Here is a 26,324-nt window from a genome sequence, read left to right as displayed (position 1 = left end):
AATCATAAATAGCCGTAGAACAACGATATGTGCATATTTACTCATATAAGAAAATTCTATAGAAATAACCCAATATGCTCAAATGGCAAAAACTTCAATTTCCCTCGATGAAAGATTTTCAAATTTTCAGAGAAGATACTAGGATAGTATATCTTTCGAATGACGGGTGCCAAATTGGTGGACATTTTTATATGATAATAACGGTTTTTGGCACACCGTGGCCAGAAATCAAAATTTCGCGACAAAATTCAAAAAAGTTGTTTTTCAAAGATCAACCAATTTTCATATCTGTATGATTGTTTGGGCTATGTTTGATTGAATACCGACTGATTTTTTGATTTGTAACAAAATTGTATCGTTTTATGTATGGAAAAACTATTTTTAAACGAAAATTCTCGATTTTAACCAATATTAAGAAAAATGTGATTTGTGGTGAAAAATGTGCCAAACAAATATAACGTATACATTTTCTAAAAGTAAATTTAGTATATTTTGCATATTTGGTGCACAAATTGCGATGCTTTTAAGTTTAAAAATTAATTTTACAACATTTACTCAAATTTTACGATTTATTTGCCAATGTGTTCAAAAAGTAGGAGTATTCGACCGTATTCGACATGCAACTGGTCTAGGATGCTAGTTTAGACACTTATTTTTCGAATGCTTCCGGACTTTTTTGCGGGAATTTGCGGGAAACCAAGTTAGAGTGATTTTAGTGCTTGCTTCAATTTTACAATATTTCACGCTGTGCTTCAATAATCATCCACTCTTGTCATTACGACGCAATGACTTTATGGCTTGCGAAACAATGTTCATAGCAACAAACAATTATCATTCTGGAAGGTTTTGTTTCAGATATAAATGTGATTAGAAGCTTTTAAATCAAGACCACACACTTACTCAATGTGCAAAGTTTCAATACATCAATCCGTGTGGTCAATCAGAATTTTAAATTAAGTCAACGTACATACATATGTGCAGATGGATACATTATTAATGAAATAAGGAACAAATCCACGGCGCAAGTGAGATTTCAGCTCACGACCCTTATATGCTGCACAAGTGCTTTACCGACTTAGCTACCGAGCCAATCAATGACACGGCATTTTAAATATTCGAAAATCAAATATTTCTATTTATCGCAAACATATCCATCCCATTTGTACATATGTAAGAAGAGCGACAAGAAGAGCGAGCATAATTTATTTATTGTTCAAATACTGGCTCCGAGTCATTTGGGTGATTGGCCGGACGCCATTTGGTCGAAAGGGTCATTTGGCCGAACGCCATTTGGCTGAAGAAGAAACGTTCGTGCCACTGTTCTCCACATCAGTATAACTCAAAATAATCGCCTATGATTTAAAGGGAAAAAATCTCTGATAAAATATTGAAAGTTTCAACGCCAACTAATCCCTGAATTGTAAAACTTTCCAGTCAATGGTTGGAGGAAGGAAAAAGGAAAAATAATGATGATCAAATTGACAGCTAGAATGTAAAATGGTGTCTATGAATTATTTTGAACATAACTCGGCCAAGCGGCATTTTGCCAAATGCCGAATACCTGAGCAGCGGAGTTTTTCACCAAAAACTTTTCCATATACATATACATAAATTGAGCTTATTAAAAATCTTAATTGGCCACACGAATTGATGTACCGAAACTTTGCACTTTGAGTAAGTGTGTGGTATTGATTTAAACGCCTACAATCACAGTCTTACCTGAAACGGAACATTCCAGAATAATAGTAGTTTGTTGCTATGTGTGTTGTTTCGCAAGCCATAAAGAGATTGCGTCGTAATGGCAAAATGGATCTTAGAGTAGATGGTTATTGGAGCACAGCGTAAAACATAGTTTTGTAAAATTAACGCATGTACTAAAATCACTTTATCCACAGAGAACAGACATCCAGGCTAGAACAAATTTCATTCAGAAATTGTGTAAGGATTTGAATCTTCATTGAGTAAGGTTGCAAACCAATACACGATGAAAACACTAACGTTGCCAAACATCATATTGCCACAGTCAGTGGTGAATTGAAACATTTAAAGTGGGGAAATTAATTAGTATGGGAAACTAACTGATTGCAGCGCCACGATGTTGCTACACACGATTTCAAATGGTCGTTAAATTCCTCACACAATTTTGGAACTGGACTTGGATGTCTGTTCTCTGTGCTCTATCTTGGTTTCCCGCAAATTCCCGCAAAAAGTCCGGTAGCATCCGAAAATGAAGTGTCTCAACTAGCATCCTAGACCAGTTGCATGTCGAACACTAGTACTTTTTGAACAAATTGGCAAATAAACCGTAAAATTTGAGTAAATATTGTAAAAATTTTGATTTAAACTTAAAAGCATTGCACAATGCACAAATTTGCATTTAATTTGCAAAATATACTATATTTACTGTAAGGGAATGTAGACGTTATATTTGTTGGGAACCTTTTTCACCAAAAGTCACATTTTTCTTAATATTGGTTAAAATCGAGAATTTTTGCTTATAAGAAGTTTCTCTATACAAAAAACGATACAATTTTGTTACAAATCAAAAAATCAGTCGGTATTTAATCAAACATAGCCCAAATAATCATACATTTATGAAAATTGATTAAAATCAGGAAAAAAACAACTTTTTTGAATTTTGTCGCGAAATTTTGATTTCTGGCCCATAGTGCCCTAAAAAATGCCTGGAGAAATCCTCAGGGAATAGCCGGAAGGAATTCCTGGAAAAAATCCACGGAGGAATTTCCTGAAGGAACATCCGAGTAAATTTCTGAATGAACCCCCGGAGGAATTTCTGGAGAAATTCCTAATGGAATTCCTGGAGAAATTATTGGAACAATTCCCGGAGGAATCCTCGGCGGAATTCCTAGAGGAATTTTTGGAGGAATCCTCGGTGAAATTCCTGGAGGAATCCTAGGAGGAATTCCCGGAGGAACTCCTGAAGGAATTCCCGGAGGAATTCCCGGAGGAATTCCCGGAGGAATTCCCGGAGGAATTCCCGGAGGAATTCCTGGAGGAATTCCCGGAGGAACTCCTGAAGAAATTCTCGGAAGAATTCCTGAAGGAATTCTCGGAAGAATTCTCAGAGGAATCCCCGGAGGTATTCCCGGAGAAATTCCTGAAGGAATTCCCGGAGGAATCCTCGGAGGAATTCTCGGAGGAATCCTCGGAGGAATCCTCGGAGGAATTCTCGGAGGAATCCTCGGAGGAATCCTCGGAGGAATTCTCGAAGGAATCCTCGGAGGAATCCTCGGAGGAATCCTCGGAGGAATTCTCGGAGGAATCCTCGGAGGAATTCTCGAAGGAATTTTCGGAGGAATTCCCGGAAGAATTCTCGGAGGAATCCCCGACGGAATTCCTGGAATGATCCCCGGAGGAATTCCTTGAGGAATCATCTGAGAATTCCGGAAGAATTTCGTGAGGAATCCCCAAAGGAATTTCTGAATGAATCTCCGGAGGAACTCTTGGAGGAACTCCGGAGGAATTTCCGGAGGAATCCCGAAAAGAAATTCCTGTAGAAATTTTAGGTAAAATCCCGGAAGGGATTCCTGGGGAATACGTATTGCTCGAAGATACTCAGTAAAAATTCATGCTAGAATTTCAGAGGGAATTCCTGGGGAATCCCAGAAGAAATTCTTTCATAATATGTTTCCAAAATATTTCGTTTATACCGCAACAGTATTTGGCAACGACCGGTACGCAATTCGGTAACTAAATATAGTAGCGACCGGTGTGGAAATGAGTAACTATACTAAAATGACAACTCTGTGGGCAATCATTTTACTCGCCCAGATAGTAGCCCCCGGTAAACTTGCTCTTATGTTTATTCACACTTAAAACAGAATGCCGAGATCGGCTGTGCGGATCTCGGTTAAAGTTCAAATTCTGAAATCTCGGCTAAACGCTTGACGTTTAATGTTTGATGATAGCGGCACCCATGGGTGCTGCCATGAATAAACTTGATTTTTTGCTGATATCTCAGTTAAGTTGCGATTACTGAGAGCTCGGCTGTGCGGATCTCGGCAAAAGAATGAAAATTAGCTGAGCTCAACTGAGTGTGTTGATCTTCGTTCTACTGCTCGTGTTGTGTGTAGGTAAGAGGTAACGATAGCGCACGAATGTAACAAAGCCGACTGACACCCGACTGCGGCAACAAAATGAAGGTAGTAAAAAGTGTCGAATATTTACAAGACTGGTCGTGATTTGATGTACCGCATCCATGGGTTTGGTTAAATTTTACATTTTACTACCCGGATCTGATTCCGGGTAACTACCGGCTGATCCAAATATGGTCTAACATTATTGTCTTGTTAACTGCTCATCGGTTAACCAAAAACGCTGCAAATTGAAGGTGTCACATGCAGTGTTCACGCCAAAAGTGAACTAAATTCCCCAGACAACATTTTGACCACTGTAAATTACCAGTTTCCTCATTGTGCCGAACAAGCGTCCACTGCATGCTATTGCCTACTACCCAGTAGCGATTTCTCTGATTGCAGACAGTCGGCTAAAACAATAATCCAAGCAATGATCGCTTGTTTTCAACAGCTTCCGCGCTTCCGTAGCAGCTATTCCTAGCTTACTATATACCTACCAATGGCATGTAGTGAGATGTCACTGAGAAGAAAACAAACTACATATAGCCTGCCGTTTCCAGAACAAGTATACGGGACAGAGAAGTGCTCTTCCGTTACCATACACCCCCCCCCCCCCCGCATCTTCAACAAAAACTGCAGGAACCCCTTCAGTACTACTGTTAACCGCCGACCAGTATGGTCCATCTGCATACGTCGGTCGTGCCCGCGCGCGATCAAAAATGTATCGTCTCTCGCCCGCAGACCCACAGTGGGTACAGTTAATTGTGAATAGTGTATATATGTAAATAAACCGAATTGAACTCTATTCGTCACTTTTCAATTATTGTACCTCGGCTCTTGAGCTCGATCATCTATTATGGCGTTAACCTGCAGGGTTTGACAATTTCGACGGGACTCTCGGAACCAATTCCGAAACACTACCAGTTGTCTTTAGTGTGATGTAAGGCTATTTTCTAGCTAACTGTTCATCAGGTTATCGCAAAAGCCACGATTTGATATGTCACATGCCTGGATTTGGTTTACTTTTACATTTGGCCTCTTCCGGCCACTCAAAACCGATTCCGAAACACTTGCTGGCCGTCCATTAGGTAATCTAAAAAGCCGCTATTTGATGTGACGCATGTACGGGTTTGTTTCTCTTTCAGATTTAACCACTTCGGCGGGAACCCCGGAACGGGTTCCGGAACACTACTAGTTCAGATATGATCTGAGATGGTTTTCCTGCTCATTGTCCATTAGGTCATCGAAAATGCCGTGGTTTGATGTGTCGCATGCATGGCTTTGGTTCAATTGTATATTTGGCCACTTCCAGCGGGACGCCTAGAACCGGTTCCGGAACACTACCGGTTCAGATATGGTCTGAGATGATTTTCCTGCTCATTATCCATCAGGTCATCGAAAATGCCGTGGTTTGATGTGTCGCATGCATGGCTTTGGTTCAATTGTATATTTGGCCACTTCCAGCGGGACGACTAGAACCGGTTTCGGAACACTACCGGTTCAGATATGGTCTGATATGGTTTTCCTGCTCATTGTTCATCAGGTCATCGAAAATGCCGTGGTTTGATGTGTCGCTTGCGGGACGCCCAGAACCGGTTTGGGAACACTACCGGTTCAGATATGGTCTGAGACTATTTTCCTGCTTACCGCTCATCAGGTTATCGAAAATGCCGTGGTTTGATGTGTCTCATGCATGGGTTTGGTTCACTTTGATATTTGCCACTTCCGGCGGGACACCCGGAACCGGTTCCGGAACACTACCGGTTCAGATGTGGTCTTAGACTATTTTTCTGCTTACCGCTCATCAGTTTATCGAAAATGCCGTGGTTTGATGTGTCGCATGCATAGGTTTGATGCATTTTCATATCTGGCCCCTTCCTGGGTATCGTTCCGGACAGCTAAATGGCCATATCACCGGAACGGCTGAACCAATCCGAACCATTTTCAATAGGAAACAATGGGACCAGACCAGCCTAACCAGCCTTGTTTCGCTGTTAAGTTATTTTTTTTTGCAGATAATGAACACTTTTAAGTTTGAGATTTGGATGGCAAACGATGAAGAACTATAAAAACTTTCATTTCACAAATACCCGTTCCAAAATTCGTTGAGAAACGCGAGATTTACGCATTTTTACAAATTTTCTGCAATAAAGGCACAATACAAATCAATTAAATTTGTCAACAGTCGTTGACAAATACTAATCCAAAATTCATGAAACATCTTTCTTCAGACCCTCTCCATAATACCAACATACCCGGCGACCCGTCGGCATACAGACCTCTATCTGTCTGCTGAACACCGCCAGAAAACTGTTGGGATGGATCATTCTGTCTAGGCTGATGGTCTATACCGGGAAACCCGATGACTCTGGTCTCTCGGATAACCAGTTCGGCTTCCGGAAGGGTCGAATGACGGTGGACGCTATTAGGGCTGTAACCAAAACGGCCGAGATAGCGCTCCAAAAGAAACGAACAGGAATCCGCTTTTGCGCGGTCGTCGCTGGACGTTAAGAATGCGTTCAACAGCGTCAGCTGTGCCACCATCGAGTTCGCAATACACCACCTAGTAGTCCCGGTTAGCCTATGCCGGATACTGGAGAGCTACTTACAGAATAGGGTGTTAATCTATGGCACCGAGGAAGGTGAGAGGAGCTACAACATCACCGCAGGGGTCCATCCTGGGCCCGGTACTATGGAACGCGGTATATGATGGCGTATTTAGGCTCAAACTTCCACCGGGCGTAAAGCTGGTCGGCTTCGCCGATGATATTACCCTCGTGGTATACGGCGAGTCGATAGAGGAAGTGGAACTGACGGCAACGAACGCAATTGGCATAGCGGAGGACTGGTTGAGGTCGAGACATTTGGCAATCGCTTACCACAAAATAGCAGGCAGTGGTCAACACAGGTGAATGCACGATCAGCTCTAAGCGCTCACTGAAGTAATTGGGGTCATGATCGACGATAATCTGAAATTCGGAAGCCACGTAGATTATGCCTGCAAAAGGGCAAGCATGGCAATAATGGCATTGTCAAAGAAAATGTCAAATAGCTCGGCAATAGTCTCGAGTAAGCGTAAGCTGCTCGCGGCTGTAGCGGTTCCCATACTACGGTATGGCGCCGCTGCATGGTCAAAGGCGCTAGTGGTTAATCGAAACGTGAAGCGACTTGAGAGTACCCACAGGCTGACGTGCCTTAGGGTGGTGAGCGCATACCACACGGTCTCAAAGGACGTGGTATGTGTGCTAGCGGGCATGATGCCCATAGCTTTAGTGGTGACAGAAGGATAAAGAATGTTTCGAGCGACGCGGCATAAGAGGCGCGAGGCGAATCGCCAGAACCTCGTCTATGCTGAAGTGGCAGAGGGAATGGGATTCCTCCAGCAAGGGTAGATGGACACACAGGCTCATACCGAGCGTGTCCAAGTGGACGAGCAGGCCCCATGGCGAGGTGAATTTTTACTTGACTCAATTTTTGTCAGTCCATGGGTGCTTTAGGTGGTATCTGCACAGATTCGGACACGCAGGCTCCCCCGCATGTCCGGAGTGTGCAGACTGCGACGAGACCGCGGAGCATGTGATCTTCGAATGTCCACGTTTCGTGGAGCAAAGGTCGAGTATGCAGGAGGTATGCGGTAGAGATATCACGCCTGACAACATTGTTGAAAGGATGTGTATGGGGGCGGACAAGTGGGACTCCGTTACTTCCACGGTTTCTCGAATCGTACTTGAACTACAGAGTAAATGGCGAGCCGAACAACAGCTTGTTGAGTTGGCCCCCCTTCCCCAGCCAGGAGCTTGAGTTCAATGGGTAGTCTAAGTACTAGCCTGGACCCGAGCCTCCAGGGGAGAGTGAACAACTTAAGGCGGTAGCTGGTGGAACGCTTACTATTAGAGTGTACTCATGTACGGTCCCCCCTTCTCGAAGTCATCCCTAACGGGCGTACCGCGAAGGTAAGGAAGAGAGAGAATGAGTTTTTAGTGGGTCGATCCCCACATCACCCGAGGGTATCTGTCGCAAATTTTCTCATTCTATATGTTCACGCCCGAACGTGAACGGCGACTGACAGCAGCAAGCCAGCGAGAGCGAAGACACCAGCACACAATTGCGCGCCGTTGATCCCGCCCATCTGACGTGCGACGACCGATCGAGGCGCCAACCGACGGAAGAAGAAGATGAAGACAGGGCATTTTTTAGAGTATAAAACTGACACAGGTAGCGGTGTCATCATCAGTCTATTTTTGAATTTCAAAGTGTAACAATCGAAGAGCAATAAAGTAACATGGAGTAGTAGTGAAGTGACTGGCTTTTATTCGACATCCTCCAAGAGCAGCGGTCCACCCGACGAGGAGAGTTGCAGCAGCGGTGTTACAGTCCACCATCGACCGAGTTGGTTGCTTCGACGGACTTGTGGAACCCAATCCGCCCTTTTCAGGGCAAGAAGAGTTGTACGATCCGCCACAAGTTCCCGAGAACAACACTCGTCCCTTCCTCCGGCTTCCGCTTGAGCGACACCCTTCCCTTTCCTGACGTGTCAGGACGTGTTTCGTCATGTCGCAAGAGAGCGTGAAAGCCCATCGCGTCGATCGTTCCCCGGAGCCTGACACGGCCCCGACACTATATTAAAAATAATACCAAAATTAATGAATATTCGATTATTTTCAAACATGTATGAGGTGCTTCATAATTACCAATTTTCAAACGCTTATTTTGAAAATTTACATGTTTTGAGTTGTGCCTCTATTGCATGAAACCGACGATAAATGGCATTTAGGGTATTGGTTCCCTTATTAAGCATGTGGCTCTCATTTTCATCCTACTAAAACAGAAGATTGACGCGCTGTTTATTTTGTTTTTTATTTTTGTATTTTTTGTTAGAAGTGAGCACGCATGAAACCAAAAAGAACGGAATCAATCGGTGCCGTAATCGCTTGTTTTCGAATAGGATGAATATGGGAGCGTGAGATTACTGATGGCACTCGTACCCTATATGCGTGCTCACGCACCCGCGTACGTATGCAACTTCCTACACTCCGCAACTTCCGCAAACACTCAAAGTCAGAAAACCACGACATGATGACGGTGCCGAATATGTTCGGATATTGAAAGCGCATAATGTGAACCCGTTTGCCATAGAACGATGATAACGAGTTTCACTTTGGGTTGGGGCTTTGGTTGGAGCCATTCTTGAAACTTGGTCATGCAAAAAATATCCGGTGATTTGCGCTTATCAGGGATGGGTGAGGTCTAATGGCTGTTGTTTATCTTTATTCTACTATACTTTTCTTTGCGTTTTTTTGTTCGTTCGGTTGCGAATGACCCTTTTATATTTTGCGATACGCATTTACGCTGGAAGGGTCGCCAAGGCTTCATGATGGTAAATGTTTTACTAATGAAGGTACGGTGTAAGGGTTGCTTCATATCTCATTTCATTGAATCGATATTTCAATATTCCATGGACTGGAGCGAGTGTAATTTTCTTCGGGTTCGGTTCTTTTTCTGCTTTTAGGCCCTACGATCTTGTCTCGCTTCAATAGAATATTCTATTACTTCAGAAAGGACTATAATTTTATTGGGTAACAATGTCTATTTCCAGTCCATATACTCAAGGCGGGAAACACGCAGGGTTCAAATCCCGCTGTGGTTGCGTATACTTTACTTTTCTCGACTGCCTACGATGTACGTATAAATTTTGGTGACAGCAAAACTATGCATAGATGGTTTCGATACTAACAAGGGTCCCGAAACGTCTAACCGTTCATCCTGTAATAAAGGGTAATTACGCCGACCAATCCATGGAACTGTTTGAATAAACACATTTTTTTTTAATGCGCTACCGCCAGTAACACCACAGCAATCAATAATCTATTTGGAATTAATTAAGGATACCCACTACTTTGCGAATGTTTGTTATTATTATCGAACGTAGCACTGCTGTCTATATGATTGTGTTTACATAGGTAGGTAACAATGCAAGCACAATAGCTCGTGGTGGTAGGTTTGTAGTTCATGTAATTAACATAAATTGCAATAATTATCTTGCAAAGTAAATTGGCTTCCTCTCGATGTTCATTGAGGTGTTAACAGATAGCATGTCAGGTTTAAAATTATGTTATGGCAAATGTCAAGCATGCCCTGATTTTCATAGGATTTCACACTCCAAAAAACAGTCAGACCAGTTTTCTTTGTTATAAAATTTTCAAAATTAATAATTTTTGTCAGAGACTCGACACACCGTTGCCGACACCAATAATATATTGTCTGCTGCTACGCTTATTCATAACTGACTTTCGAATGGGTGGTTTGCCAGTGCTTTTATGAAGGGTTCCATATCTGATTTTCCCTTATCGAGCTTCGAAAAATGTGGAGAAGTAGTTGTGCCACAAGTACCAACAACTTTGAACCGAGTGGTATCGGTCAACCCTGCAAAACCATCTGGGCATGACACGTCTTTTATCGTTAATTTTTTTACATGAGCTGCTTCACGTGGATTTGTTTTTTCACGTTTAAAATGTGAGGCATTATCTACCTCGTGTGCTGCTGTCGTCATTTCGAAGTGAGTTGCCCTACTTTTCAAGAATATTCACTTATATAATATATCATTTTTTTTTACAAAAGATTAGATTTCCGAAAGTTGATGAAAATGTTGTACAATTCAATAAATATGGAAAATTGTGTAATTTATAGAAGATTGTAAGTACGGAGTTGACTGAGAGGGGTGAAAAATGATGAGTTAAGAAGGAGCGTAGAACCTCAAGCAATATTAGAGCCATATAAGAATTACGGCAGCACAGATTTTAGTGGTATATTAGTAAATTTAACCTTAAAAAGGCAAACTTCTATTCTCATTTTTTAGAGAGGGGCACAAAAACATATTTTGCAAAGTGAGGGGGCAGTCAATAAATCATCAAAGCCACTTCACATATATGTATCGTATGTATCGTTACACATGATAACATTCAGTTTGGGGCTGTCCATTAACCACGTGGTCATTGGGAGGGGTTCGGCCAATGACCATTTTGTATGGACAAATAAAAACTTTTGTATGGACTAATGACAACGCGGGGGGGGGGGGGGGTTGAAAAATCCCAAAAAAATGACCACGTGGTTTATGGACAGCCCCTTTGCTTGCTACGAATGCGCAAAACAGAACAAATGTTATTCACCCCAACTCATCCTACTTTTTGCTACGTATTTCATAATTACGGGAGCGTCCATGAATGACGTAGCATTTTAGTAGGGAAGGGGGGTGCCTGGAATTATGTGACGAGCCATGTATTAGGTATGGGAAAATACGCTACAAGAAGGGGGAAAGAATGAGTAAAAAATCGGCCCAAAAAGTCTACGTCATGTATGGATGCTCGCTACGGGTCTCAAACGTACGCCCAGTAGAAACAACACATGCTTTTATATATTCAACTACATCTGCTTTTGAACTAATGGCCAACATAGCTGCTGGAAAATACATTAACTGAAATGGCCCGAAAAGGCAAACCAAACCATTAACACAAAGTTTTCGGCTCCATGCCAATAAGACTTATATCAAACATTACCCGAGGCACGGTTTCCCTCTTCTTTCTCGTATGTATAACACTAGTTAACAAAATAAAACGAAAGTCGTGAACTTCGTTTACGACCAAAATTTTTGAAGCACAATTTAGCGCTGATTTCGAAACCGTGCTTCAAAAAATTTAAAGTAGAACAGTTTTTGAGTTTTAGCTCAATATCGAGTTTTACAACTTTTTAAAATAAGGAATTTACTAAAATTCATATATCTTGCGTTTTGTTCAACCAATTTTGAATCTTTTTCCATAAAATAAAAGCTGAATATAATACCATTCGATCATCTGAATGCAGGTTTTGCGTCAGTTTGATTAAATTCAAGATATAGGTGAGTTTTAGGGACGATATCCTTAAATTGAAGCAAAATTTCCAAAAATATATGAAGAAATGTATTTTTCCAATAAGAAAAAAAAAACATTTAAAAAATTCTTTCTAAACGTTTTTTTCACATATCATATGGAGGCGAGTTACAGTAAAAAAATCAGCTCAATCGGAGCATTGATTACGGAGAATGAGATGTGTGAAGTGAGTGACTTTGCTTAAATAGAACAAAAATCGTTTTCAAATCATCAACCTTGTATGAAAAGTCGAAAAAAACTCCGCTCTACTGTAATTTTTTCCCTTCGCATTTTCGAACTCAGGGCATGATTCTACACCAAAAACGATCATCAGATTACCGAGTTCAAAAATGCTGTAAACTAGTGTAATCAAGACACCCAGCGGGTGATACTGAGCTACGCCATAGGCATCAAACGAGAGATGATTGCCCCGAAGATTTTGTATCTTGGAGAGCGATAAACTGTGTAACAATCTATGGGTGACAAAAAGATATCATATACTTATGTGAGTGTCAACAAACATCGTCGTTTACGTTTGAGATCTTCATAATAGAGTTGCTGGTTACTGTTTTATTTATTTTTCGCTGTAATTATTTTATTGGATACAAAGCCTGATTTTTACCTAAGAACTTTATGAACACTATCACAGTTATCAATAATTAAGAGTTTCCTTCTCCTATTGAAAAATTTAACGTTCATTTTGACAATTTTTCTTCCAGAAAAAGTATTTTTTCATGAACATAGCTGTAATACTGTATCTTTGATTCGTTCAAATATATGTATTTATCGAAAAGATATTATCACTTACCTGTTTGTTTTCAAACATTGAAGTATGAGGGATGGGGCATTTCGCATAAAGTCGCTTGGCGGGACGAGAAATTCGTAAATCCTTACTAGGTACCTTTTCTTATATGAAATTGAATTTTGCGAAACGTCTTCATGCGAAAAAGGCAACTTCCAACTATCAGGATATGTCAGATACTGGATTTCAGGTTTTTTTTTCATGATCACGATACTGCTGGAATCTGGCAAAATGGTATAAGTGAAATTGAAAATGTTGGCAAAAAATTTTGTTCATTACGCATTCATCATACATATGTCAAAACGCATTATTAAAAAACGGAAATAGCGCTAACGACACTTTGCCAAATACGGAAGGATAGAAAGTTTTCGGCATGAAAATGGAAGTTGTTGAACTGTTCAATGAGCAATAGTGTTTAATCATTACAATCTCCCATTGACCCAAACTAAACGTAGGGACACACACTCATGTGGCTGCCGCATATTTGTCGCGTCCGTCGTAACCGTCATTCATTCTATGCTGTGCTATGTTGCAATTTGGTGATGTTTCCTCATCAGTGAATTCCGGAACGATGGCAACCTATGTGCGACAGGGAAACAGTTTATTTATGATGAATTTTAATGCATACCTCGAGGATGTTTTCTCACCTCCGACCGCCGACGGAAAACAGCTCATTCTGGATCTGGATGGCTGGCTCGATGAATGGTTGGTTTGTCAAGGTTTGGACAAGCATTCCCCGTGAAAATTCCCTTGTGAAACCTCACTCATCTCTTGATCACATCACCTCTTCAACGGATTGGATAGAGCTTCGGATGGGGACCGTATCGATTGAACACTTCCATCTGCTGCTCAGCTCGGGATTCAAAAGCAAAATAGGCCTGCATTTTGGAGAAAACAAGAAAGATATATTGGTAAGTAACTGATGCTGACGATATGGATCACTTAACATAAGTGTTGTGTATACAGTTAGAGCCAGGTGATTTTAATGCAATGCGAACAACATCGTTTCTGCACCACAAGCGGGATTCCTCGGAATTGCGGAATCACCACCTACGGTATATCATCAATGAATTGCAGCTGTCGGAAAAAGTGCACTTTCAGTGGGGTGCTTCGCGTGAAATTCAAAAATCAATCAGTGAATTGCATTGATAAGTCTTTGTTTGTCGGTTGCAATGCATATGATGGGCATTCATACTTGATTGAAGATTGTCATCCAAATTCGTTGGAAAATTTGTTGAAAAAGGTGTTGATGATTTGATATAGGATCAGTTGGGAATCCAGGCAACACCCATGTCAAATAAAAGTCACGACGGTGCAATTTTTTATTGAATTTATAGAAATTACTGCGACTTATTTTTTTTTTTCTAAAAGTTTGTTATCACAAGAACTATTTCTATTCCCTTCTGGGATAATACATTTTCCTCGCTAGGAGTATCGCAAAAAGCGGTTCGCTAATTGAGTGCTTTATCTTGTCCCACTGAACGGTGCTAAAACAATACTCTTGTTCTAATACAAGGCAAGTGTCTGCAAGTTATTTGTCTTGTTTCTGCTAGATTTATCGCTCCTACTTTTTATCCTTCACACCAATTTCCGCTAGATTTCTCCCCGTGCGAATTCCGAGGCGAAAGTTATCGGGATTTCAGTGTGTCTGTCTGACCACAGAAGCATCCGTTGTCGCGCTGAAGCCGGACACACCGTTGCATAACGACATGCTCTCACCTCGATGCACTACATTTGAGCTGCCATCAGTGCTTGCCGTTGTTCCTCTCTATGAGGAGGGATGCGTTTTGGTTAAATGTGCTCAACTACACTAACGGTACATTTTAAAAACCTTAAATGTTTATTTCAGGAGCAATAATCGCATTAAAATATACAACGAAGTTATGAGCGAAATCAAATGTTTTGGTAAGCAATACAATTTTTGGTTAGTTGGATGAGATTTACCGATTTTTGATTCTTTCATTGCAAAGGCGCATTCCACACCTATTCCTTTGCTTTGTCTGTGCTGTCTTGTGAACCAGAAAAAGCTACAACAGTCAGCGAAACTTTTGAGGAAACTTTTTTCTATGCACTATGACTGTATCTACCATTTATACCTAGCGCCACACACATCCAAAGAAAACTTTTGTCAGCCGACGATTGTGGAAACCACTTTCAAATGGTGGCACATTTATTATTTACAGCGCCAAAAAGTGGATAAGCTTGTACGTCGAAATATATTTTCGGGAATTCTGGGATAAGTTTCACTAGTTTTGACATCTAGGACAATGGGTTGAAATGTAGAACAAGCTCTAATTTTTTTTCTAAGGATGGTTCAGAAATGACGTTCTTCAATATTTTGAAATTTCGGAAAATTCTCTCCCCTTGTTTTTCCACTTACAACTTTTTCGTTTACCGAATGCATACATGGAGGAATGTAACCCATTATTAGAAGCCTTTACTGTTTTCCAACCTATAACCACTGTTTTTCACGCACCCCTTATTTATTTTGCAATCATAGCGCATGTGAAACTTACCAGCTCGGTAAAATTATCGGTGCGAAGGACAATTTTGACGGCATTCGTTTTGGTGATGATGAATGTTTGCGGTTGCTCCGACTCGCCACAAAACTGACCCGGCTCCCGTCGATTCGGTACGTCGGGTTTGGCGTTACCGTCCACAATCTGAAAATGGAACACGAGGAAAAACGACCGCTGATTACATTCGTTGAATTAATTTTGTTTTAATCTACTGATGTTGTTTTATTTTTGTTCGAGTTCTCCCTGAGGGGCCTTTCCATTTTGGTGTCACCTTTCACATGGCTTTACGCTTTGGGTATTCCGTGTTTCCTGACCTTATTTTAAAATTATGATTCGTTTAATGTCATTATTTTTTCTCCAACGTAGCATCCGATAGTGCCTCTGCAAGTTGGTTGCCGACGATTTTCGATGGCAGGGATGCTACTGTTTAGAGCAAAACTATGAAGCAAAACTATTTATAGTGCGCTGGACATCATTTACAGCCAATGTAATCGTTCTTCCTGACTGCTACGTGCATAAACGCATTCCACTATAACCCATTATCATTATCCACCCACTAGCATCATCATCCGTCAACATACAACTGTTCCAAATCCGGCTCCGGTTGGCTATCGCATTCGCATGCAAACTACTTGAATTGATCCGATGATGGTTCATTGATTGCTTGTTGGATGCTGTCGAAGCCGGGATTCAATTTGAAATTAAGACATACCGCAGACAGACTACTGTTCGAACAGTTGGCAGACCATCTGCTTGAGATGCAAATCCGACGTCAATGTAGAGCAGATCCTCCTCTAATGAGATAGAGAATCTGCTCGTAAATATCATCAGAGGTCATGCCAACAACCATCGAAGATTTCCAATCTGGCAACGTGTGGTCGGACAGTCGGAAATCCGTGATAGAAACTATCGCATATGGATGTGCCTTGCTATCGTTTCCCGTTAGTTGAATTGGCACATGGTAAATGCTTCCGGAGAGAAATTCGAATCAGATCGTAACTAAACAGAAAATGAAACTAACGAAGATTGATTGACAATAACGAGCCGACATTTTAGAACAGGGATAAGTATTCCTGAAATGTCTGAGGACTTTGTCAGGAATTAAAGATGCTAGCAAATCAGGCCACAGCCCTCTGGAACGAACATAGTTCAGGGATATTCGTTAGGGGTCGTCCATAAATGACATAGCTCTTTGAGGGGGAGGGGGTGTTTGTGATTTTGTGACGAAGTGTGACGATAGGGGGGTAGGGGTTTATGATATGCTACGTAGCATTCTAAGCTCTTTAAAAAAAAGTATTTCGTAATTAATTAAAGTTTTACTTGCATTATTAAGTATCATTATCCAGTAAATAAAAAAAATATATTGCATGATCTTTTTATTCCATCACATTAATGTGAATAACAAATAATGGACATTAATGCCGACTTCCTTTCATAAGTCATGCAGCTATCGGACGCAACAACTGTATCTAAGAAAAAGGTTTTGAAATCCTGCGTAATAAATGATGAATAATGAAAGAATAATGTACATGAAAATCAATTTCGCTCAAATACTTCTCACGACCAATTGTTTGCTGCTTGCTATAATGCACTGCACGCCACTAAGGTTGTTTTTGGCATTATTCTAGGAGTTTCTTCTATAGTTTCTACAGGACTTCCTTGAAGAATTCCCCCAACAATTTCTTAAGGAGCTCCTCTAGCAGCTTTATAAGGAATTTCTCATGGTGTTCTTTATAGGTTTGCCCAACAGGAGAAGGATAACATTTTCATGGGAATTCCTAGAAAAATCTTGTTCCCTTTTACTTTTCGTATCCCACTAGTTTCAAAATGTGGGGCTCGATGCGGAAAATAAAATGCGCATTTGTAGGGTTCTATTAGCAGTTGTCTACATTGTGGTACCCATCGGGAGCACAATGTATTTGTAGTGTTCCGCAAAACCTTTTTCCGTTACATTGGCTCCCAACGTGAGGCGTTGCGCAAGTTTCTAATGTTAATTTATTCGTAACATTGGCGCCCAACTAAAAACCCACGTTCATGTTATATTTTATTGTTTCTTTGTTGATCCATCTGGTTTAGGTTAGGCAAACTTAGAGTAGATCAGATATGAGTGTCCGCAACATTAAAGATAGATAAAGGCTAAGTGCTTGGTTGATGGAAGTTCTTTGGCCGTTGGTTAATGGCGTTAGATCATACACTTTGCCAGGATTCGCTGGCGTTATTAGTTTTAAGTTAGCCTGGTGGCAATTAGTTTAAGGTTAGCCTGGTGGCAATTTAACTCGCGGAGTTATCTGGTAAGCGTTTGGCTTACGTATTTTAGTTAGTCTGATGACACCAAATAAAATGATCATCGCTGCCATCAACCGACCACTTGGAAGGATGGTAAATAGGAGTGTTTAAGAATTTTTCAAGAATCGCGATTTCGATTCTTGAAAAATTCTTCCGCTGTTGCTGGTGTTGTGTTACGTTTGTAATATAGTTGATACGTTGTAAAGGGGCTGTCCATTAATTACGTAAGAGTTTATGGGGGGGGGGGAGGTTTGAGAAATCTTACGCTTCATACAAAAATATTTTGGTTCTCATACAAAAAAATCTTACAAGGGAGGGTGGGGGTGTCGAAAAATCGTAAAAATTCTCTTACGTAATAAATGGACAGCCCCAAAGTAGGTTTAAGAATTTTCCATGCATTGCATTGGAGTATGGAAAATTCTTCGATTGTTGCATGGAGCGTGTTACGTTTGTAAATTGTTGTGAACATTTTGTCAGTTTATTTTGTATGTTATACTACACGGAGAAATCAAACTACCTAATTTTTGGGTCGATTTTACTCAAAGCTGAGTATATCGAATAAACTAGTTACCCAAAATTAGGTTGTTTTCCCTCTTTCCCTCACCGATGTTGTCAAAAACAAACAGAGATGCATCTACCCAACGAGGGTCCTTGAGCCCAATAAGCCAATTTTGGGTAAATGCAGGTTTACTCAAATTTGGGTTGAATGAGGGGGGGTCTTGGGTTGAATTTACCTACTCTTAAGTAAATGTTTTTGCTGGAGGTGAAGGCAATTTACCTAGTGTGAGTTTAATCGATTTACTCAAATTTGGCTTATTGGGCCGTACTATGGGGTTGCGTCAAAAGAACTCAATTTTGGGTAGTTTGGCGGTTCCGTGTAAGGTTTGTACATCTGTCCCTGAATTTTAATGTACATTTGTAGTGCTCCAAACATTTCAGGAGCGATCCAGTACAAAACACGCAAGCCGTCCCCTAACACGGACATCAAATTGTAGACCGTCTTGTATTGTTGCCCAAATCAGGATGCCCCCTTAGGATTAAAAGTTCCTAGACCAAACACAAGCTATGTAAGCAAGTAACGCTGTAAACAAAAGGCAATCCGCCAGAAGAAAAACGATCACAGGATTGACTGATGGACCAAGAACAATAATGAAACCTCGTCATCCTGGGATTGGACTTCGTTATCTATTTAGATAACTGGGCACAAATAATGTTGTGTGTTGCATGTTTGTGTTTTGTGCATGTGTAATGTTCCATTTTTATTGTTCGTATCTAGTTCCCAAACGTGGGGCCCGATACGGAAAAAACCCTGATGAATCCACCTAGTGGTGATAGCGCCTTTCTCGTCGAATATGTACTCATGATGTCGACGTAAGCCGAAGTGTTCCTGAATCCTGAGAATACTTTATTGAGAAAAGCAAGAATTTTATCAAAGCCATTATCGAATAGAAAAACTTATTGATGACGCATATTCCGACGTTATGTTCAACGTATAGGCAGAGCTTAAAAATATCAGAGCTCTCAGTTGACTGCTTGACCACCTTCACTGTCATTGGAGGCCAAGCAATATGAAGACGATGATTACAAGCTAAGGTATAACCTTTTTCACAACCACAGATCACTTTGGGGTCGTCGACAAAGTTTTTTATGTACACTTCAGGCTATATTTTATTATCGCTGATTACAAGATCCTTGTAAAATTGAACAAAAAAAATGCAAGCAAGTGAAATTTCGAAAACTAAATCCCAATAAAATTTCAACCACTTAACAGAGCGCGAGGGCGCAACCAGTCACATCAGAATTTTGTGTAGTAACTTTAGACGCAAAAGGGGATTGAAAAAAAAAAATGTTCAGGGTTGATGCGATTAAATTTTTATTTTCCCATACAACGTTGACTGTAAGGATGAGTAGGAATCTGAAATGGTGTGATCTGATGAGTTCTGAGATCACTTTAGTTTTGTCATGATGAAGAGAACAATTACACATATCTATCGCTTGCTATGATTTTGCTCACTTTCGTAGTTCCCCAAGTAACACACATGTTATATAAAAGTTACGAGAGCGCAAGTTTTGGTTGTATAGAAGTTTATTTTACGTTATTTCAACACAATGTTAGAATTACGTAAAATAAACTTCTATACAACCAAAACTTGCGCTGTCGTAACTCTATTATAACATGTGTGTTGCTTGGGTCCGGCAAAGCACCCAAAGTTGGTTCTGTAATACTGCTGGCTGGTAGTCTCTTTTGTGGTTTGAGCCTATTTTCTTGCTAACCGGTAATCAGGTTATCAAAAAAGCCGCGATTTGACCTGTGGCATGCATTAGTTTGGTTAACTTTTGTATATGGCCACTTCCGGCGGGACACCCGGAACCACAAACACTACCGGTAGTAACTTATGTAGTCTGTGCCTATTTTCTTACTAACCGTTCATCAGGTAATCGTAAATGCCGTGATTTGATGCACCGAATGCATGAGTTTGGTTCAGTTTTACATTTTACCACTTACGGCGAGACATCTGGAACCAGACCAATTGTCCCAAATATGGCATGAAACTAGTTTCCTCTAACTGTTCACCCGATTTCCTAGAAAGCCACGAATTAATGTGTCACATGCATGGGTTTGGATCATTTTACATTTTACATTTCACCAATTCCAGCAGGACACCCGGAACCGGTTCTGGAACACTACCGGTAGTCTGTAATGTGATCTGAGACTATTTTCTTGCTGATCGTTCTTCAGGTTATCGAAAAATCCGGTATTTAATAAGCCGCACGCATGTGTTTGGTTTCCATCCACATTCGTCCACTTCCGGCGGGACACCCGGAATCAGCTCTGGAACACTACTGGTTTTCCCTAATGTGGTCTGAGATTTTTTTTGTTAACCGTTCATCAGATTACCTAAAAAGCTGCGATTTGATGTGTCACATGCATGGATTTGGTTCTCTTTTACATTTGATCACTTTCGGCGGGACAACTGCAACCGATTCCGGAGCACTACCGGTAGTTTCTAATGTAGTCTGGTTCTATTTTCTTGCTAATCGTTCATCGGGTTTTCGAAAAAGCCGCAATTTGATGTGTTGCATGCATTAATTTGGTTCATTTATGTATTTGGCCACTTCCGGCGGGACACTCGGAATCGGTTCCGGAACACCACCGGTTCAGATATGGTCTTTTTTCCTGCTTACCGTTCATCAGGTTATCAAAAAAGCCGCAATTTGATGTGTCGCATGCATGGGTTTGGTTCACTTTTGTATTTGGCCAATTCCGGCGTGACACTCGGAGCCGGTTCCGGAACACTACCTGTAGTTTCTAATGTGGTGTGAGCCTGTTTTCTTCTAACCGTTTATCAGGTTATCGAGAAAGCCGCGATTTGATGTGTCGCGTTCATAGGTTTGCTCCACTTTAATATTTGGCCACTTCCGGCGGGACACCCGGAACCGGTTCTGGAATACTACCGGTTCAGATATGGTCTGAGACTATTTTCCTGCATACCATTAATCAGGTTATCGAAACAGCCGCTATTTGATGTGTCGCATGCATGGATTTGGTTCACTTTTATATTTTGCCACTTCCGCCGGGACACCCGGAACCGGTTCTGGAACACTACCGGTTCAGATATGGTCTGAGAGTATTTTCCTGCATACCGTTCATCAGGTTATGGAAAATGCCGCGGTTTTATGTGTCGCATGCATAGGGTTGTAGCATTTTCATATCTGGCCCCTTCCTGGGGTACCGGTCCGGAACACCTAAATGGCCATAACTCCGGAACGGCTGGACCGATCCGAACCATTTTCAATAGGAAACAATGGGACCAGATTCCGCGTCGAATGAACCATCGGTCATTAAAATCGGTTGAGGTTTACTGCCAAGGGTGATGTGAGTTTTTTGTACACACACATACACACATACACACATACATACACACACACATACATACACACAGACATCACCTCAATTCGTCGAGCTGAGTTGATTGGTATATGTGACTCGACCCTCCGGGCCTTCTATCAAAAAGTCATTTTTGGAGTGAACATATAGCCTTTCCAGTACACTTAGTGTACGAGAAAGGCAAAAATGTACATTTATAAGGTTCCAATGTACTATTCATTGGTGGTATTTAAAAATTAAAATAATTTCCCCAACATTGGAAGCCAGAATGCTTTCCAGAAACGTAGCGGTGAACAGGACTAACAAGTCCCCAGAACACACCTCAACTCAAAACAACTAAAATGTTACCCGAAAGCCAAACTGTTTCCAAATCACGTAACGAATCTTACTTCAACTAAACTTTACTTTTGTGGAGGTGCACTGTCCACAAAAATAAAATGGCCTTAAAACTGTCGTTATAATCCTTCCAACTAGCACTCATTTGCGTACACGGGTTATTTAGTTGGGCGCCATGTTACAAAAATAAAAGAAATTAATTACTACCAAGGATTAACATGTCACGATACACATATAACCTTACAAATGTACAAATAAACGACATTACAAATTGACGCAACACGACACAAAACATAAATGTGCCCTGTTATCCAGATGGATAACTCCTTCCGATCACAGGATGACGAGGTTTCATTTATTGATTTGGGTCCATTAGTCATCCTGGAATTGTATTTTAGTTGGCAGTATGCCTTTTAGTTCACAGCATTTGTTGCTGTGTTCATAGTTTGGTTTTGTCTAGGAAAACTAATCCTAACCAGGCATATTTTTTCCAGAACCCTATAAATGTGCATTAAAAATATGGGAAAATAAAACATACATCACAAAGAACGCACAAATAATGAACTTTTAACACATTAAACAATTATTCTGTCTTATAATTGTAACAAATATTTATACCCGTAACAAACTTCCGAAGGAAACCACGGATAAACTTTAGGAAAAACCTTAGAAAAAAAATTCCCGGAGAAGTTCCAAAAAGAACTTTTGGTGGAATCTAAAAAGGGCTCCGGAAGGAGTTCTTGGAGGGATCTCCGAAGGAACCTCTGAAGGAATATAAAAAAAGAAGGAAATCTCAAATGGAATCCTAAAGGATTTTTTTGGAGAAATCCTAGAACGAAGTGCTGGAGGATTTTAAAAGGGAGGAATCCTCAAAAAATGAGAACCCCAGAAGAAACTCTTTGAGGAATTCCAGAATGAACTGCTGAAAGAATTTCAGAAGAAACTCCTTCAGGGTCCTTCAAATGTCATGGTGAATTTTATTCAACTGAAACCAAATTGATATTCTTAACAGATTTATTACTGAGCAAACTAATATCTTCGGAAGAGCTCCTAGACTAATATGGTATTGAAGTGAATTGGGAGCAATATTTTCTTGCTATTGCTTTTCATAATATTCGTTACGCATACAAGTTATGATTGAAATCAGAACTAAGTTTCTAGTTTTTTTGCGTTACTTGCAATTTGAAATAAAAATTTAGTTAAGAGAGGGGGGGGGGTGTGTTGTTTAACAAGCTACATCATTCATAAGGGTGGGGGGGGGGTATCCAAATTTGTGACGAAATGCTACGAGGGGGAGGGGAGTAGTAAAAATCGCCTAAAAAGCTACGTCATTTATGGACGCCTCCTTACCGAAATAGATTTGCTTCGGTGTGAAAATAAATGGCAAACGGTTTATTCATTTATTTACACTTAAAGTCAACAGATAAAATGATTACCCCAATGACATAAAAAAACGAAAGATACATTATTACAACTAAATTTAACAGAAGATTCGCTTAAAGCTACGCTTATTTACTAAACGTGACACATTAAAATCAAATACAAAATAACAAGTATTGAACAAACGGGACATATCACGAACCGGCTCATGTAGGCTGTAATTGGTGTTTGCAGGTGGAAGATTGAGAAACGGGTGAGATCTTAGACTACGGCGGCGTGTGTTTATATGCAGCATTCCTAGAAGATCAGGGCAGTCTATGTTGCCTTGCAGTAGATCTCCTACAAAGCAGACTTTGGCCACATTGCGTCTAGCACTGAAAGGTTCCAAGTTAATAAGTTGACAGCGGCTTTCATAGCTAGGCAAAGTTAGCGGATTCCTCCACCTGAGATGGCGTAGCGCAAAACGAATGAATTTGCGCTGGACTCTTTCGATGCGGTTAATTTCATTGTTGTAGTAAGCAGCCCAGACTACTGCCGAGTATTCCAGGATGGGGCGTACAATTGAACAGTATAGCGACTTCAAGCAGTAGATGTCCTTAAATTTTTTGCAAAGCGAAAGAGGAAGCCAAGCTGCGACGATGCCTTGGCGACGACGTAAGCGGCAGGGTCTTTAAATGTCAGTTTAGAGTCAAGCAGAACTCCGAGATCCTTGACTGTCGATTCGCGTTTCAACCGAAGACCTTCCAAAGCGTAGTCGAAGTGGAGAATGGACTTCTTACGGCCGAATGATATGTTAGAGCATTTAGATTCATTTAGTGACATTCGATTTGATGAGCACCAAACAGCAAAGGTTTCAACACAGACAAACAGACGTAACACTCTTCAAAACGGCTTGGCACATGCATTTAACTATCAATTTAAATTTCATTTGATTTGCGCGATCATTCCACCAGATGCGCTAGTGTTCGACCGCTTTGACGTTTGCCAGTGTACACGTTGCTGAATGATGCAAACGAAAATTACAGGCAATGTGTAGTAGTGTGCGTGTCAGCAAAACATCAAATCGAAATCCATCATGGCCGACAGTGTCGCGCGCGGTTCTACCAACAGGTGGCAGTGTGCTCATGAAAATGACACCGGGCAAAAGTTTTTGATGAATTTCCTCTAAGAGTTACGTCTGTTTGTCTGTGGTTTCAAGCTGGTGCTGTAGAAACGCTGCATCGGGACGTTGCTTAATCGAGAAATACAGCTTCAGGTCGTCAGCATATGAAAGTTTCATGCATTTAATGATAATGTTGACGTCGTTCATATACAACAGGAAAAGAAACGGACCAAGATGACTGCCTTGGGGAACATACTTTATAGTGTTGACCTTATCGGCCAGAAATGGTAATCCTCCGTTTCACGCTTTTATTAAAAGTTCCTCCAGGAAAATTTACTGTTTAATCCAATATTCCACTTCTTTAGAAATATTATGATTTTAGTGATTTCTTCAAGAATTCTAGATTTGCTTCAAATTTCTGCTAAGTTTCAAAAATTCCTCTGACGATTATTTTGAAAATTGTGCCAGGGATGTTTGTCCACTAATACCTTCCGACTAGGGCTTCCATTCCCGGGATGGATTTCCGGGGAAATAAAATTTCCCGGGATTCCCGAATCCCGGGACCCAAATGTTTGTATCCCGGGTTTCCCGAATTTCCCGGGATTTTTTTTTCTATTGTCTATTTTTTGTCAAGTGTGAAGTGACCAATTGTGAGTTAATGATTGATTTATTTAGTTTCTAGATTTTCGGTCGTAAAGTCACATGACCTCTATGCAGATGTTATCCATACTGGATGTTTTTATATAATTCGTGGTCAATGGAATGCTTACACAGATAACATCCTCTAATAATATGCAGGCATTGAAACTTATTTCTTTTATATCCTTCAAAAGAAGAATATTAAAGATGTTGACAAGTCCAAGGCTTGTGCAGTCTCTGCTCTGTGGTCCTATGACCACCCGTATTTATACTACCTTAGGTAGACATAATGAATCATACCTAGACATTTAGGTACTGTAATGAATAGTATTTTATGTAGGTAGATATCCTATGCACACAACCATTAGGTAGACACTACAATTTCAACCGACAACGACTCTTCTTGCTTTCAATACTGCATCAAAGGAGTTCATCCTTAAGTGCCAACTGATCCACCAATAACCCTTACATGTAAGACACAATACAGTTAAAGTGCTTTTTACAGCTAATTTCCTGCAAGGTCGTAGTGACTTCCCAACTATTTAGGAACAAATCCATTTGTGCATTACTACTACATCATGGTGCAACAACCTAATACAGCGCTTGCTAAACTGACGATCAGATAATAGCTCGTATAAAGCCATATTGGACTTCATCTTCCGTTCTACGCATAATTGTCCCATGGTATATGGGATTCCCATATAACATGGGACAATTGGGTTTTTAAATTAAGAAAAATGTATTAATTTTTTGGTTTTATACGAAAGAGCACCTTTTTCTGAACTACTATGATTTTTTTCAGATTTTTTGAACTTTATTTTGGTACCTAAAATCAATTTCAAATAGATTTTTCGAAATCACCTTTTGACAGCTAAGCAACTGCTTGACAGCTCCGCCCAGTACAAAATGCGACGAGGGGTGATTCGACAAATCGCTCCCATACAAACTTCAAACTGATTTTTAAATAGGTTCCCGAGCACCAAAATTCATGAAAATTTGGATTTCGGCTCAGTTTTGCATGCAGATTCTGAATATATAATTATCTCAACACCGCTAAAGATGCCAATTGGGCATAGAGCAGCAGTCAATGAGTTTTTACCCTTGTAGCTTTTTACTTTGACTTTGAAATTCCTCTCCGATTTTTTTTTTTGTTTTTTTCTTTGGCAGTTCTCGTAAGTTATAGTTATATTTTGTATCGGGTATGTACTCTTGACTTGTGTTGTTGTATCTATTCATTAAATATGACAATGTAATTGTGGATTTTAGGAATCCATTTTAAGATTTACCTTCCGTAACTTGCCCGGTTGGCCACCACCGCCAGCACCACGCTACTGATGAATTAAAAAAAACGATTTTTTTCAACGTGTTCTACA

At 40.5% G+C, this 26,324-nt stretch overlaps 1 protein-coding gene across 2 annotated transcripts in view; it reads right to left on the bottom strand.

The window, feature by feature from the left end:
• Nucleotides 1-13,516: 13,516 nt before the first annotated feature.
• Nucleotides 13,517-26,324, bottom strand: part of LOC115264740 (uncharacterized) — a 76,387-nt gene continuing 63,579 nt past the window's right edge. For both annotated transcript variants that reach the window (XM_062859587.1, XM_062859588.1), the window contains 2 exons: nt 15,317-15,463; nt 13,517-13,678 (listed from right to left, as the gene is read on the bottom strand). In XM_062859587.1, coding sequence (XP_062715571.1) covers nt 13,576-13,678; nt 15,317-15,463 — 250 coding nt within the window. In that variant the 3' untranslated portion in view covers nt 13,517-13,575. The remainder of the gene's footprint in view (nt 13,679-15,316; nt 15,464-26,324) is intronic.

Source organism: Aedes albopictus, chromosome 3 (genome assembly GCF_035046485.1).
Source record: "Aedes albopictus strain Foshan chromosome 3, AalbF5, whole genome shotgun sequence".
Lineage (NCBI taxonomy): Eukaryota > Metazoa > Arthropoda > Insecta > Diptera > Culicidae > Aedes > Aedes albopictus.
This window is presented reverse-complemented; position numbering and strand designations above follow the sequence as displayed.